Genomic DNA, 16,270 nt, shown 5'->3' on the forward strand with positions numbered 1-16,270 from the left:
TAAGATTAAGCAACTGACCCATCTATCAATATTTACTTCCTATATTAATATATTTACTTCCTATAACTTATAACACTCCCCCTCAAGTTGTATCATAAATGTTAATCATACCCAACTTGTTACATATATAATCAACTCAAGTCCCATTTAGAGTTTTAGTGAAAATATCTCCTAATTGTTCTCCAGTTCGGATATGTCCTGTTGACATTATCTTTTGTTGGACCTTTTCACGAACAAAATGATAATCAATCTCGATCTGTTTAGTCCTCTCGTGAAATACTGGATTGGAGGTAATGTGGATATCTGATTGATTATCACACCACAACTTAACAGGCACCGAATTTGTGAACCCAACTTCTTCCAACAGTTGACATACCCACAAGATTTCACAAATGGCTTGTGCCATGACTCGATATTCAGATTCAGCACTAGAACGGGAGACCACATTTTGCTTCTTATTTTTCCATGAGACCAAGTTACCTCCCACAAAAACACAATACCCGGTAGTTGACCTCCTATCAACTTTCAAGCCTGCCCAATCAGTATCAGAAAAGCATTCAATACTTGAGTGCTCATGGTTACCATAGAATAGGCCTCACCCTGGGGCCCCTTTAAGGTAACAAAGAATCTGTCCCAGAGCATCCTATTGGGCAACAGTAGGAGAGGACATAAACCGACTTACCACACTCACTGAATATGCAATATCAGGACGAGTCACCGTTAAATAATTCAGCTTGCCAACTAATCTTCTATACCTTCCAGGATCTGCAAATGACTCACTGTCTTCTGTGGTAAGTTGAAGGTTAGGGTTCATTGGGGCACTACAAGGCTTAGCACCCAATTTTCCTGTTTCTGCCAACAAATCAAGAGCATATTTTCTTTGAGATAAGAAGATGTCTTTCTTACACCGCATAACTTCGATTCCCAAGAAATATTTCAAGGAACCCAAATCCTTTGTATGAAACTGTGTTTTAAGAAATTCTTTTAGGGATGTGATGCCAGCAATATCACTTCCTGTAATAACGATATTATCCACATATACTACAAGCAGAATTACTCCACTATCAAAATTTCTATAAAACACTGAGTGATCACACTTACTCATCTTCATTACAAGCTGTTGGACCACCTCACTAAACCTGCCAAACCATGCCCGAGGACTCTGTTTCAAGCCATAAAGGGATTTTCGAAGTCTACAAACCTTACCTGACTCCTCCTGAGCAACAAAACCAGGTGGTTGCTCAATATAAACCTCCTCCTGAAGATCACCATGAAGAAAAGCATTTTTAATATCCAGTTGATGCAAAGGCCAATCATGAGTAGCCGCCAAGGAAATAAACAATCGGACAGATGCGAGCTTGGCAACTGGGGAGAATGTATCAGAATAGTCAACTCCATAAGTTTGTGAATAACCTTTGGCCACTAAATGGGCCTTAAGGCGAGAAATAGATCCATCAAGGTTTACTTTCACTGCAAACACCCATTTGCACCCAATAGCCCGCTTTCCTGGGGACAAGGACATCAACTCCCAAGTACCATTAGTGTCAAGGGCTATCATTTCCTCTTCCATTGCAGCACACCAACTAGGATGGGACAAAGCCTTAATAACAGTTTTGGGAATTGAAATAGAATCTAAAGCAGTGGCAAAACAACGAGAAGAGGAGGATAATTGATCATAAGAGACATAAGATGAAATAGGATAAGTGCAAGTACGTTTACCTTTGCGAAGAGCAATGGGCAAATCCAAATCAGATAGTGAAGGATCAGTGGGAGCAGGATTGGTCGACAAAGAAGCGGGTAGCGGAACAGAGTCAGAGTCCTCTAAGCATATGGAATACACATGAAAGATGGGAGGATGACTTGGCACATGAGCAAAAGGTGTAGGAGTAGTCTGAGGAGACAGAGAGCGAACAGTGTATAACAAGAGGTCATCTTCCTCCTCCTGGGTGTTATAAACAGATGATGGCGGAAAAAACGGAGTGGACTCAAAGAATGTTACATCCGCAGATACAAGATACCGATTCAGATCTGGAGAAAAACAACGATACCCTTTCTGACGTCGAGAGTAGCCAAGGAAGATACATTTGAGTGATTTGGGATCCAATTTAATAACCTGTGGACGAACATCACAAACAAAACAAGTACAACCAAAGATACGTGGCTCAATAGGAAACAAAGATTTAGTGAGAAACAAAATGTTATAAGGGATATCACCATGAAGGATGGAGGAAGGCATGCGATTGATCAAAAAACAAGTAGTGGATACAGCATCAGCCCAAAAACATTTAGGTACCTTCATTTGGAATAAGAGGGCTCTGGCTACTTCAAGAAGATGTCAATTTTTTCTTTCAGCAACTCCATTTTGTGAAGGAGTGGCAACACAAGAGGACTGATGAAGAATCCCTTTTTGTAACAAATAAGATTGAAATTCCCCAGAGAGATACTCTTTAGTATTATCACTTTGCAATATACGGATGAAAGTATTGAATTGAGTTTGGATTTCAGCATAAAATGCACAAAAAATAGAAAATAATTCTGAACGACTCTTCATTAAAAATAACCAAGTAGTATGAGAGAAATCATCAACAAAAGTAACAAAATACTTAAAGCCAGACTTAGACACAACAGGACAAGGACTCCAAACATCTGAATGGACTAACTCAAAGGGGGACGAAGCCCGTTTATTGACTCGAGACAGTGTAGGTAAATGATGATGTTTGGCAAATTGACAAGACTCACAATCTAGAATAGACAAAGAATGAAACTGTGGATATAACTTCTTCAAAGCCGAGAGAGAAGGATGCCCCAAATGACAATGAACATCAAAAGGTGTTAAACGAGTGGAGCATACTAGAGATCGAGGAGATCGAGGTAGTTGCTGATCCAAGACGTAAAGACCCTCTGACTCACTCCCTCTACCAATAATCTGCTTCGAGATCTTGAAAAACACAGTGATCAGGAAAGAATGAGACACAATAATTCAATGCACGAGTGAGTTTACTAACAGAAAGCAAATTAAATGCGAACTTAGGGAGATATAACACAGAGGATACAGAAAGAGAAGGGGTTAAGTTGACATAACCAGAACCCATGACAGAAGATTTAGTGCCATCAGCAAGAGTAACATAAGAAGGCGATGTATGAGACTCAAGATTAGATAAAAGGGTAGAATTGCCTGACATATGATCGGTAGCACCAGAATCAATAACCCATTTGGAGGATGAAGACACAAGACATGCAGTAGAGTTACCTGACTCAGCAATTGCAGAGATAGATGAGGAATTAGAGGATTTTAGAGATGCCTGGTATTGGATGAATTGTGCATACTCATCTGCAGATATCAAAATTTCCTGATCGGAAGATCCATTCAATTTGTGTTCCGTAATTTTAGTCATCATAGGAATCACATCAGTTACGGTGGTGGTTTTAACTTCAGCCATAAGGACAACCAACCCAAAACGATAGCAACAAAAGAAACACAGAATCAAAAAACAGTACCCGGCATGAACAGTACCGGTGTGAACAGTACCGATGAACAGTACTGATAAACAGTACCCAATGAACAGTACCCGATGAACAAAATCCAAATGGCAAACAAACCTCAGATCTGACAAGGGAACGATGTGGCGACTCCAGCGATGGTGAGATCCAAATGTTACCCTTTATGGATAACCCAAATGAACAGAGCCCTAAGTCTCCAATTTTTATTTTTTTTAACTTGACTAGAGAGAGGAAAAAAAAAATTAAATCTCTACGAGAATGGCTCTGATACCATGTAGAATGATAATATTTGTTATATTTCACAATAGAGATTATAACCTATTTATACATGAGAGACGGTATCTAAATAGGAAGGAAAATCAAGCCTATGATTATACAATCTCTAAGATTAAGCAACTGACCCATCTATCAATATTTACTTCCTATATTAACATATTTACTTTCTATAACTTATAACAGTAATCAAACTGGGAATGAATAATGGAGTGGTAATGTGAATATCTCAGTTTTGGCTAAAGAAGTGATGAAACTCATCAAAGGGAAGAATGTACAAGTTGAACCAGGGAGCACTCACACAGCAGAATTTGTAGGTGAAATATCTTAATTTAGTCATATTAGCATGCATAATAAGAACAAAAGTTCTTGGATAATAGATACAGGAGCAACAAATCATATGTGCTCCAATATCCTTTTGTTTGACAAAACCACACCATTATCACAAGTCAAAATTGTTCACTTACCTGATGGATCCTCGCAAAATGTTACACATACAGGGGCAATAACCTTGTTACCTCATTTTACCCTCACAAATATTCTATTCCTGCCCAATTTCACGTGTAACTTGTTATCTGTTAGTTCTCTTGTTAAAAACTCTAAAGATTTCAGTTACTTTTTACCATGACAAATGTGTTTAGCAGGATATGCAGAATGATGATGTTATTGCTGTGGGAGAGGCCAAAGCTGGATTATATTACCCTAATAGTACTAGCCAGGTTTACACTACTGTTTGCAATAATTCTGTTGAATCTTCTGCCATGCTTTGGCATTCAAGATTCAGGCATGTTTCTAGTTCAAAACTAAGCCATATAGATGTTTTGAAAGTTCATTCAAACAATATTCCAATTTGTTCAGTTTGTCCTATATCTAAGCAACAAAGAAACTCTTTCCTATTAGCCAAATTCATACCAGTAATGTTTTTGATCTTCAGCATCTAGATGTGTGAGGGCCCTATAAGATATTATCTTTAACTAGGGCTATTTTTATGGTGACTATAGTTGATGATTTCAGCAGATATATTTGGACCTATATGATAGCAACCAAAACACAAGTACCCTTTATTCTTCATAATTATTTTAATATGATTGAGAATCAGTATAATAAATGTGTGAAGAAAGTACGAACTGATAATGGAACTGAATTTGTGGGACAAAGAAGTGTTGAAATATTTAATTCAAAGGAGATTGTTCATAAAAAATCATGAATTTATAGCCCACAGCAGAATGGTGTTGTTGAAAGGAAGTATAAACATCTTTTGCAAGTTGCTAGATCTGTTATGTATCAAGCAAATTTTCCTATTACTTTCTGGTCTGAATCCATTCTTGTTGCCACCCATTTGATTAACAATTTACCAACCAAGGTCCTAAAATGGAGATCCCCTTTGAAATTCTATTTAAAACCCTACCCAGTTATGATCACCTAAAAGTAATAGGATGCCTTAGCTTTGCCACTAACCTAAAACTTCACAAACATAAATTTGAACCTAGAGCTTTACCTTCTGTTCTTATTGGATATGCTCCACAGCATACAGCATAAGGTTACAAGTTGTATAATTTGGAAACTTCTGTTCTTATTGGATATGCTCCACAGCATACAGCATAAGGTTACAAGTATAATTTGGAAAGCAAAGAGATGTTCATTTCAAAGGATGTAGAGTTCCATGAATCTGTGTTTCCTTTTAGAAAGCCAACCATACAAGAGTCAACTTTCTCAGTCCCTCTTCCTGTCATATCCACAATAGACACTGATCCAATTGAATTAGCAACACAGACAAAAGCACTATCTCTACCCATGATTCATCACCTGTTTGTAGCCCTGATGTTAAAATTTCTTCACCGATTACTACACAACATCCATTACCTATTTCTAGTCCACCTTTATTACCTCCACAGCTTAGAAGGAGCACAAGAATTGCATCAAAACCTGCTTGGCTCAATGATTTTGTGGCTTACATACAAGATGATTGCATCACTTCCCACAGCAATGGCACTGACTGCATTGATATCTTAGGTATATCTCCTACCTTTGCTCACTTCAGTTCCTCTTACCTTGTTTCTCTTCAAATGTGTCTAAAGTCCCAGAACCTAGTTCTTATAATCATGCTAAACTTGACAAGAATTGGATATTAGCTATGCAAAATGAAATTGCACCACTTGAAGCAAACAATATATGACAGTTAACTGATTTCCCTCCCGGAAAGAAACCAATAGGTAGTAAATGGGTGTATAAAGTTAAGTATTTACCCAATTGGAATGTGGAGAGGTTCAAAGCCAAACTTGTAGCTAAAGGTTATAATCAACTGTTGGGTTTAGATTACACAGAAAGTTATTCTCCAGTTGCCAAGTTAGTTATTGTCAGAATATTTCTAACTTTTACAGCAATTAAAACATGGCCCCTTTATCGATTAGACATAAACAATGCCTTCTTTCACAGTTTTATTGAAACTTGACAAGATTGGATATTAGCTACGCAAAATGAAATTGCAACACTTGAAGCAAATAATACATGGTAGTTAACTGATTTACCTCCTGAAAAGAAATCAATAGGTAGTAAATGGGTATAAAGTTAAGTATTTACCCAATGGAAATGTGAAAAGGTTCAAAACCAGATTTGTAGCTAAAGGTTATAATCAACTGTTGGGTTTAGATTATACAAAAAGTTATTCTCCAGTTGCCAAGTTAGTTACTGTCGGAATATTTCTAGCTTTTGTAGCAGCTAAAACATGGCCCCTTTATCAATTAGACATAAACAATACCTTCTTACATGGTTTTATCAAAGAAGAATTGGTTATGGTTTCACCAAAAGGTTATACAAAAGCTTTCCCAGGACAGGTCTGTAAGTTGAACAGATCCATATATGGGTTGAAGCAAGCTAGGAGGTAATGGAATAAAGAGTTTACTACCAAATTGAAAGCTTATGATTTCACTCAATCTCCAAATGACTATTGCTTATTTTTTACAGGCATTGGACAGACATTTCTGGCTTTGTTAGTATATGGTTTTGATGTGTTATTAATGGGAGCTGATGAGGACAGATTATTACAAGTCAAACAGTTTCTTAAGAAGCAGTTCAGTATCAAAGATTTGGGGCATGCCATATTCTTCCTTAGAATTCAGATTGCGAGATCTTCTGCTGGTATTTACATCAACCAACAGAAGTATGTACTTGATATGATTAGTGAGGTAGGGTTACAACAGGCTAAACCAGTTCATTCTCCTATGGTGCAAGGGTGCAAATTGATACAAGACATGGGTTCCTATTTCCAAACCAGATGTTTATAGACGCCTTGTTGGGAGGTTACTCTATCTCAGTTTAACTAGATTTGATGTTACATATGCTGTGCAACAACTTAGTCAGCATATGCAATAGCCTTGTTAAGCCCATATTTATGTTGCTATTCATGTTTTAAAATATTTAAAAGGTTGCCCAGGAAAGGATCTGTTTTTCCCTCAATCAAATTCCTTCACTTTATCTGCTTATTGTAATGCAGGCTGAGGGTCTTGTCCTACTACCTGTAAGTCTATTTCTGGATACTGTATTTTCTTGGAATCTTCTCTCATTTCATGGAAATCAAAAAAATAACAGACAGTTAGTCGTTCCTCTGTAGAAGCAGAGTATCAAAGCATGGCTGCAACAGTGTGTGAATTGCAATAGGTTACTTACATCCTTCGAGATTTACAAGTTCATATTCAGCTTCCAATTTCATTAAAGTATCAACCATCTACATAGCTGCCAATCCTATTTTTGTGAGCGCACCAAGCACCTAGATATTGATTGTCACATAGTGTGCAACCAATTAGCTGCAGGCTTTATATCTACTATACATGTTTCTTCTAAAGTTCAGTTAGCTTACTTGTTTACTAAATCTCCTGGTAAGAATCTGTTTCATTTTCTCTTGTTCAAAATGGGGTTGATTGATTTCTCACTTCCTCCATCTTGAGGGGAATGTAAGTGTGTATTGTAAATATATAGAATTCTTCTAATTGATGAATCATGTATATGTCAGCTAAATTAGTCCGTGATTCTCTTGTATATATATCCATGTACATAATTTTTTGAGATATACGAATTAGAGAAATATCTTTTCTCTGTTTAGCATTATTCTTCTGTTTGGCTTTCTTAGCCTGTTTGGCTAATCTTACAGTCTCCCATCTTCTAACAGTATATTGAATGTGTACTCCATGATGAATCGCTTAAAATACACTCACCTATACATTACAACGAACATTTCATCAATCAGCTTCTTCAATTTCTCATCGAACGTATCAATTCGCTTGTTCTTCGCCCTCAGTATTGAGTCCGGATACTCCAAGATTTTGAGCGGTGCCTGAAACTGCAGGTCAGCAGCTAGTAACGTTCGAGTAAAACCACCAAAAAGCGGGGTTTTTGCCAATTTGGTGTCAAAATATTTTGGCAGTCTCTGGCATAGCGCTCTTGGCCGGGTTGAATTTTTTATTTTTTATTTTTTAATTTAGCTTGATTCTTATTACAAAAGAGATAAGAGAATTTTAAATATATATTTATCGACTGACAGAGAATGTTCTTTTTTTTTAATTGTAAAGCATTGGTTGCGACAAGATATTTACTTTTTTATTTTTTAATTATTAATATTATTTAATTATATTATTTATATTATATAATTTTAATGTTATAAAATTAATATTATATTGAAATTAAATATGTATGGTTATCTAAAATAATATAATAAAATATAAATGTAATTCTTAAAAATTTAAACATAAACTTAAAAATTTAACTTTTTAATTATTAAACTTAAAATTTATTAACATCTCACATACTCTAATATATTATTAATTATAGACTGATATTACGAGTCATTTTTATTTATTAAAATTTTAATTTGATAAATATTTTTTTAATATATAAAAATACTGTAAAAGATATTTTTATAACAAAGAACGACATATATAAATATTTAAAATTATAATATTATTTTATTATTAAATATGTATAAAATTATTAAATTATTTATAATTTATTAATAAATTAATATAAATATTAAAAATTATAAAAATTAAATTTACTGTTGCTTTCACGTTGCCATATATATCTAATCGTTAAATAATATTAATTTTATGGTATTGAAATTATATAATATTAATAATATTTTTTTATTTAAATATTAATAATAACATATATTAAATATTAATATATAAAATATTTTAATATTTAAAATTATGAGATGATATTATGTGCAATTAAATGTATATGAAATTATTGGATTGTTTATAATTTATTAAAATTAAATAAATTAATTAATTAAATAATATAAATGTTTAAAATTATAAGAATTATATCTACATTTCACTCTGTTATTCTAGTGCAGGTCTCATTTTAATATAATATTAATTTTATGGGATTGATATTATATTAATATCAAGTAAAATTTTATTTAAATATTAATAATAAAATATATTAAATATTAATATATTAAAAATTATAAAAATATTTATTATCATAAAAAATTATAATATAAATAATATTATTAAAATAATATAAATATATTATTATAATATATTAATAATTAAAAAAATAAAAATAAAAAATAAATATAAATATCTTGACCACTCACATAAGTGCCAGATTAAGATTTATAATTAAAAAAATTTTAAATCTCGACTGGTCCTATCCATCAAATTTTAAATTGACAATTAAATTCTTTTAGAAACTAAATTATCAAAAAAAAAAATTTTATCAAATTGACAACCCCAAAATGTAAAAGAAAACATTAAATTCAGCTTCTTAGTATGAAGTGTAAGATCCTCTTACAAAAATCTACTTCGTCCTCCTTGAATAAGAAGCCTCACTTGGCCGCATAGCTAACTGTCACCGGAGGAGGTTAATTCGGCGGTGGAGGAGGGTCGGTCAGTTGAGGATATTCAATTGTACAGGAAAAAGGAAGTGCCATAACCGATTCCGCTGTTATGATTTAACCACCATTTTTTGTGCCTCTCGCAGCGGAGTAATTCTTTTAGTGTTTGCATTATTACACGGAAGATAATAAAATTTAATTAACAGAACTTCTTAGAAATTTCACGATCTATTAATGATAAGTGTATTTAAATAAATTTAATAAAATATTTTATTTTTTATTTTTTTATTTTTAATATAAAAAATATATTTTAATTAAAAATATTATGATAATATTAATAATTAAATTATATTATAAGCAATAATAATACAAATAAAATTAAAATTTTAAAAAATTACTTTTTAATTTTATAATATAGTGAAATTCTTTTTTATTTTAAAAATATATTAAAATATTATTAATATTTTAAAAATTTACTAATTAATTTATCCATTAATTTTAATTCTTAAATATTATAAAAAAATCTAAAATATTCTCCATCTATTATATCTCTTATAAAATTAAAATATTAATTAATAAAATTTTTTAAATTATATGAACTAAATAATAAAATATTTAATATTTAAAACTAACGAAATAATTAAATAATAGATTTTTTAAAAAATTAATAAAAACATGTTATTCTTTTTAAATTTTTATAATTGCATTCTATATTAATTTAATTATAATTAAACCATAAACTTTATATTTTATTTAAATATATTATTATTTTTTATTTTTAATTTAATTATCAATTAAACTATAAATTTTATATTTTATTTAAATATATTATTTTTTTATTTTTAATATTTAATAAAATTATCATATCATCTAATATGTTATCACATCATAAATTTTAAAATAAAAATAATAAAAATTTAAAAAGTCTGTGCGATTATAATTTTTTTAAATTTAATTTTTTTGCCATTTTATTTAAAATTAAATTTTATAATAACTAAAATATTTAATATTATTATTGTATTTATTTTAATTTTATCAATAATTTAATATATTAATTTACATTAATTCAAAATTAATTCACCATCTAAATGATTTTTTCTAAAATTACTTTAATTATTATTTTAGTTTAAAAAAGTATAAAAAATTTATATAAAAAAATATATTGTAAAGATAGGATTAATTGTTCATTAAATTAGTATATAGTATAATTACAAGTTAACTATATTTTTTTAAAATATTTTTTTTATTTAATTATATTGTTAATAATATATTTTTTAAAACTATAATAATACTTAAGTAAATTTCATAAAAAATAGTTTAGGAGGTAGATTAATTTGGAATTGAATTAATATCAAGTCTAAAATCACAGATAAAAATAAAAAAATATTATAATAATTAAAAATTTTAATATTAAAAATTTTAATTTTAAATAAAAAATTACAATTGCACTCTAAAATTTAAAAATTATCAATTAAATATTAAATTTTTTATTTTTTATTAATTGTTCTATAAGTTTTGTTAATATGGCAGCATGAAATAGTTTTATTAATTTAACATGACAATTCCGTTATATATTTAGAATAAGAGGTAAAGTTTAATGTTGAGTTTGTAATTAAATTAATATAAATATATTGTAAAAATTTATAAAGAATAGAGATTTTTTCAGTGATTGACTATTTTTAAAAGGATAAAAATTTTTAAATATTTTTTAAAATCGAAAAATTCGCTAATAAATTTTTTTATATTATAAAGATTAAATAATAAATTTTTAAATTTTAAATTTTAACATAGAAATGAGATTTTAAAGTGTTAATTATGTATTAAAATGAATATAAATTTTACAAAAAATTTTAATTTAATTAAAATAACAAGTAAAAGTGAATCTTATGAAATTATATTATTAACTTATTTTTTACTTTTAATATAATTATATTATTTTATTGAGATCATTCATTCCTCATTATTAATTATTTTTAAGGACAATAATTAAATGTAGTACTTAATAATAATTAAATTCTTGTAACACTTAAGTCCAATTACAAATATCAATAATACAAATCAAAAAATGAAAATTTGAGATGCTAATTTATGCAATAATTTCAATGCTAAAACTGACTAGAAATAATAATAATTTTTTATTATTGGCTTTTAATTAATTTGTATTAGAATTAAATTCAGATTTATAATTTCTCGAGTTTAATTATCAGTTGAAATTAATGGTATTAAAAAATTATAAAATTATAAATAAAAGTGAAGTTTATAAAATTATAATCACTTATTTTTATTTTATATAATTAAGTTTCGCATTTCATGCTGTAAAAAAAAACAAGGGGTAAAAATCAGGGTTATACGGTAAAATTACTTCAGGTTGCCAGGATATAGACGACCTCTTTGGCCTACACGCACTCTCTCTCTCTCTCCATCCATCTACTGAAAGAAGAGAGAGTCGCATCTCTTCTCAGAACACGTGATTTGCTTCCATCGTAACCCACTTTCTTCAGATCCTTCTTCAAAAGTGGTAATTTCTCCCTCTTATTCTCCATCTTTAGCTGGTAGATCTTTCGATTTTGTTTAATCGATCTATTGATTTTGGTTTTTACGTTTTTGATTTCTGAAATGATTGGTAGTTATGCGATTGATTTACTTGATTTTTAGGAAATCCTATTTATTTTTATTTTTGAATTGTTTTTGTAGCTACTAATACGCATACAGAATCAGAGATGGGGCTTACCTTTACGAAGCTATTTAGCCGGCTTTTTGCCAAGAAGGAGATGCGAATTCTGATGGTGGGTCTTGATGCTGCCGGTAAGACCACTATTTTGTACAAGCTCAAGCTTGGAGAAATTGTCACCACCATCCCTACCATTGGTGAGCTTCCAATTTCATCAAATCAGTTAACCTTTTACAATTTATTTGACGTTTTAGGCTTGTTTGCTTCTAGAATATCTGGATTTTTTTTTTTTTGTATGTTTTAAAAAATAGACTAGATAATTCATTAATTGTTTCTGTTTGTGTAGCTGATGCGATAAGATTGCTGCAATTCTCTATAGTTCCATGCTGGAGTTACAACACTTCTGTTTTGGTGTGAAGTTAAAATATTATTGGGTCCTTCACAAGAAATGGCTAATTAATTTTTTTTTTTCAAAAGAATGAACTCAAAAGTGACTACTTTAAGTTAAAGTAGAGGCAGTGGTTGAATTCTTATCTTTGCATTTAATAGATCAATATGATGAATAATATTGCTTTTTTTTTTCTCTTTTTAATTACTGTAAGTTGTTAAGCTTGGGAACTTATTTCAGACTAGCAGTTGAACTTCATTTAAATATATCACGCTCCAAGTTTTTTATTTTTATTTTTTAAATTTCTGTGATAGCTTCTTTTCTGGATGTTTATCATGCATCCTACTGAGAATTTTAATTTTTTTTTTTTAAATTACAAAAGTCTTCCCACGAGCTTATTTGATTTTACATAATTAGATTTGTTTTCTTCTTTCAGGATTTAATGTGGAGACAGTGGAATACAAGAACATCAGCTTCACTGTTTGGGATGTTGGTGGTCAAGACAAGGTATGCATGTGTAATGCAAATACATATATAAAAATTAAAAGCACAAAAAGAGATGTGCTACAAGCGTGTTCATAAAATTGTGTACACTAGATATCTGAATTCATCAACATGAAAACTGGTTTTATACTTCAGTACTGAGATGCTTAACTGGACCAACATGCTTTGTCAAATTGTGCATGTAGGTTTTCAAAGTGATATTTTGTATTGTTTTGTGATGATAAAGTTCAAATTATATTGAACTTGATAACCTCTAGAAAATTTAATGTTTTTGTTTTCTTGCAGTTACTGATGTTTCTCACTTAGAAGCTACTACAAATACCTGTCTCAGTTAAACTATTCCAGTTTCCAAGTTTATTGGGATTGGTTGCATGAAGTCTTTTCCTTCATTTTACAACATGTATATCGTAAATGAAGTAAAATAGAAAGGTTAACTGCATTTACTAATGTTTTCCTGTGTAGAAAAAGGCTGAATGTTTTTTATGCATGTTTCGATTGTAGAACTGGTATATAATGTAGGTGGCGTGCGTTTTCATTTAATAGCAAAAAGACAGATCTTCTTATTTGTTACGATATTGTTATTTCTTGCACTGCTGGGAAATCATAATTTGGATATATCATTTTGCATAAGTATGTAAAATAATAGTTCTTGGAGAATTACTGACATTGGATGTTTGGAGTCATCGTTTTCCACTGATATTTGAAGTAGCATATGGGGGCATTAGTTTAGTTGAGTTCTGTGTGTATTTGGAATTTTGGATCCATTATTTTTTATTCACTTGTTAGCATTTATTTATTTTTGTGCTTTGCATGTGTGGATAAGTAATACATTTTTTCCCTGCATGTACAGATTCGTCCTCTTTGGAGGCATTACTTCCAGAACACTCAGGGTCTTATTTTTGTGGTAGATAGTAATGACAGAGATCGAATTGTTGAGGCAAGAGATGAGTTGCATAGAATGTTGAATGAGGTAGGCTACCATTTTGTGTGCTATGTTATTCTATATATATTCAGCTATAAAATATTATTGCATCGTCAGTGGATGAGATTTATGTTTTCCATAATCTGCTATTCCTGTTGCCAGGGTAACTGTAGCTGTGTCAATTGTTCTATTTTTTTGTGGCCTTAATTTCAGTATTTCACAAAAAAATAATGTTAACCCACCTAACGTTGCAAAAGTCTGTTGGTGTACTGTTCTGCACTAAAAGATCACGGATAGGTTGGCATTATGATGAATAGGGTCATGCTGCTTTAAGAGGGATAAATAAGGTGGTAAAAATGGACACCATAAATGGCATTCTCAATTTGAAAAAAGAGAAGTGGTTTTAGAGCAACAGTATTTTGATAGGTTGATCTTTCACTCATAGAGGCACCACATTCTTGTGGTGATTGGTTTCATTTATCTTATATGTCTTTGTCCCATAGAATGTTTGATTTCATTTTCAATGTCGATTCTGAATTTAGTTCTTCCACCATTCTTTCTCACATTAAGCTTGTGCATACTGTATTCCTTAGCATATTTAGAATTTTATCATGCTGGATAGATTAGGATCAATTAATACAATTACTCTTGTCTGAGCCAGTTTACTATATATATGGTGTTAATCTGGTTGCAGGATGAACTAAGAGATGCTGTCTTGCTCGTCTTTGCCAACAAACAAGATCTTCCCAATGCCATGAATGCTGCAGAAATAACAGACAAGCTTGGGCTTCATTCTCTTCGTCAACGTCACTGGTAAATACATTTCTAGATGTTATGTATCCAATTTCTGTCTTGTTTTGTGCTACTTGCTTCTGGTATAAAGAATGCCTTTCCAATTAAATAAACATCTATTAACAGTTCAACATCTATTAACAGTTCAACAACTAGGGCTAGATGTCAATGTGCCTGAATGACTGCAAAACGTGATTTAAATTTCCAGTTTCCTCTATATATCCATCAATTTTCTTTTATTCACGAATGGACCTTTGCCTCTGGTTTGTTTTCTTAACAGGTAAAATACAGTTTAGTCCATATAGTTTAGTGAAATCTACACATTAGTTCTTGTATTTATAAAAGCCAGCTATTTATTCCTTGTAATTTAAAAAAATCAACAAATTAATCCCTACTATGAGTGTAGTTAAGTCATCATTGTTGTATTATTTATTAAGGACTACTTTATTGTATATATTTAAAATACCGAGACTAAAAAATTGTTAAAATATATGAAATTAGAGGCTAAATTGTGAATAAAATAAATGAACCATAGCTGTATTTTCTCACATCAAGAACTGATTTGTTGGTCCTTTTAAAATTGTAAGGACTAAATAGCTGGTTTTTTAAAAACACAAGGATTTGTTTGTAGGTTTTGCTAAATTACCAGGACTAGATTGTAGTAAACCCTTTCTTAAGTATGGGAATTCACCTTTTCTTTTCTTTTGCTGAAACTGGAGTTTGGCAAGGTTAAGACAACTAGAATTGGCTGAACAGCAATCTTAAATCAGTGTAATCTGAAATGGGTGCAAACATTTGGAATATGACCAAATGATGTGTTAACTTAGCAAAAAACAAGGGACTTAAACTTTTGCTGATATGATGGTGGTTGATCTCAGGTACATCCAGAGCACGTGTGCAACATCTGGAGAGGGCCTGTACGAGGGGCTGGACTGGTTGTCCAACAACATCGCTAGCAAGGTGATTATGTTAACTAGTGACTAATATACACAGTATGCTTAAAGTTAAAATAAGATACCCTGGTGGGTTAATGTTTCGTATAATTATTAGATGGATATAAGAAAAAAAGAAAATAATTTAGCTTCAACATTCACATAGTTATATTTTATCATATTGACTAATGCTCTTGATTTCTATTTCCAGGCTTGAAAATGAAACTAAAAGAATTTTGGTGGTTGTCTAGACTTTATGATGCTAGCGATTGTGGAAAGCCTATATACCCCTTTTTGTTCAGCAACTGTTGTAATAGCAGAATGGTTGCTTAGATCCTACTTATATAATATGGGTTTGTGCTAAAACTTTATCTTTTAAAAAATTATAAATGACACTAATGCTTATTTTGGATTGTCAATTACTGGTGTTATCATTCTGGGTGTTCTTGTA

At 30.8% G+C, this 16,270-nt stretch overlaps 1 protein-coding gene across 1 annotated transcript; it reads left to right on the forward strand.

The window, feature by feature from the left end:
- The first annotated feature begins 11,967 nt into the window (after nucleotides 1-11,967).
- On the forward strand, nucleotides 11,968-16,238 carry LOC110602727 (ADP-ribosylation factor 1). The gene is made up of 7 exons (XM_021740323.2): nucleotides 11,968-12,128; nucleotides 12,305-12,478; nucleotides 13,106-13,176; nucleotides 14,024-14,143; nucleotides 14,790-14,908; nucleotides 15,766-15,847; nucleotides 16,031-16,238. Exons 2-7 carry the CDS (start codon nucleotides 12,331-12,333, stop codon nucleotides 16,034-16,036), a joined length of 546 nt encoding a protein of 181 aa, XP_021596015.1. The 5' UTR covers nucleotides 11,968-12,128; nucleotides 12,305-12,330; the 3' UTR covers nucleotides 16,037-16,238.
- The last annotated feature ends 32 nt before the right edge of the window (nucleotides 16,239-16,270 follow it).

Source organism: Manihot esculenta, chromosome 15 (assembly GCF_001659605.2).
Source record: "Manihot esculenta cultivar AM560-2 chromosome 15, M.esculenta_v8, whole genome shotgun sequence".
In the NCBI taxonomy this organism is placed as follows: Eukaryota; Viridiplantae; Streptophyta; class Magnoliopsida; order Malpighiales; family Euphorbiaceae; genus Manihot; species Manihot esculenta.

Excerpts from the sequence above, each read along its gene's own strand:
- LOC110602727 (XM_021740323.2), top strand. The coding sequence starts at position 12,331 with ATGGGGCTTACCTTTACGAAGCTATTTAGCCGGCTTTTTGCCAAGAAG. Across the intron at positions 12,479-13,105 it reads CACCACCATCCCTACCATTG|GATTTAATGTGGAGACAGTG; the intron begins GTGAGCTTCCAA and ends TTCTTCTTTCAG. Across the intron at positions 13,177-14,023 it reads ATGTTGGTGGTCAAGACAAG|ATTCGTCCTCTTTGGAGGCA; the intron begins GTATGCATGTGT and ends CTGCATGTACAG.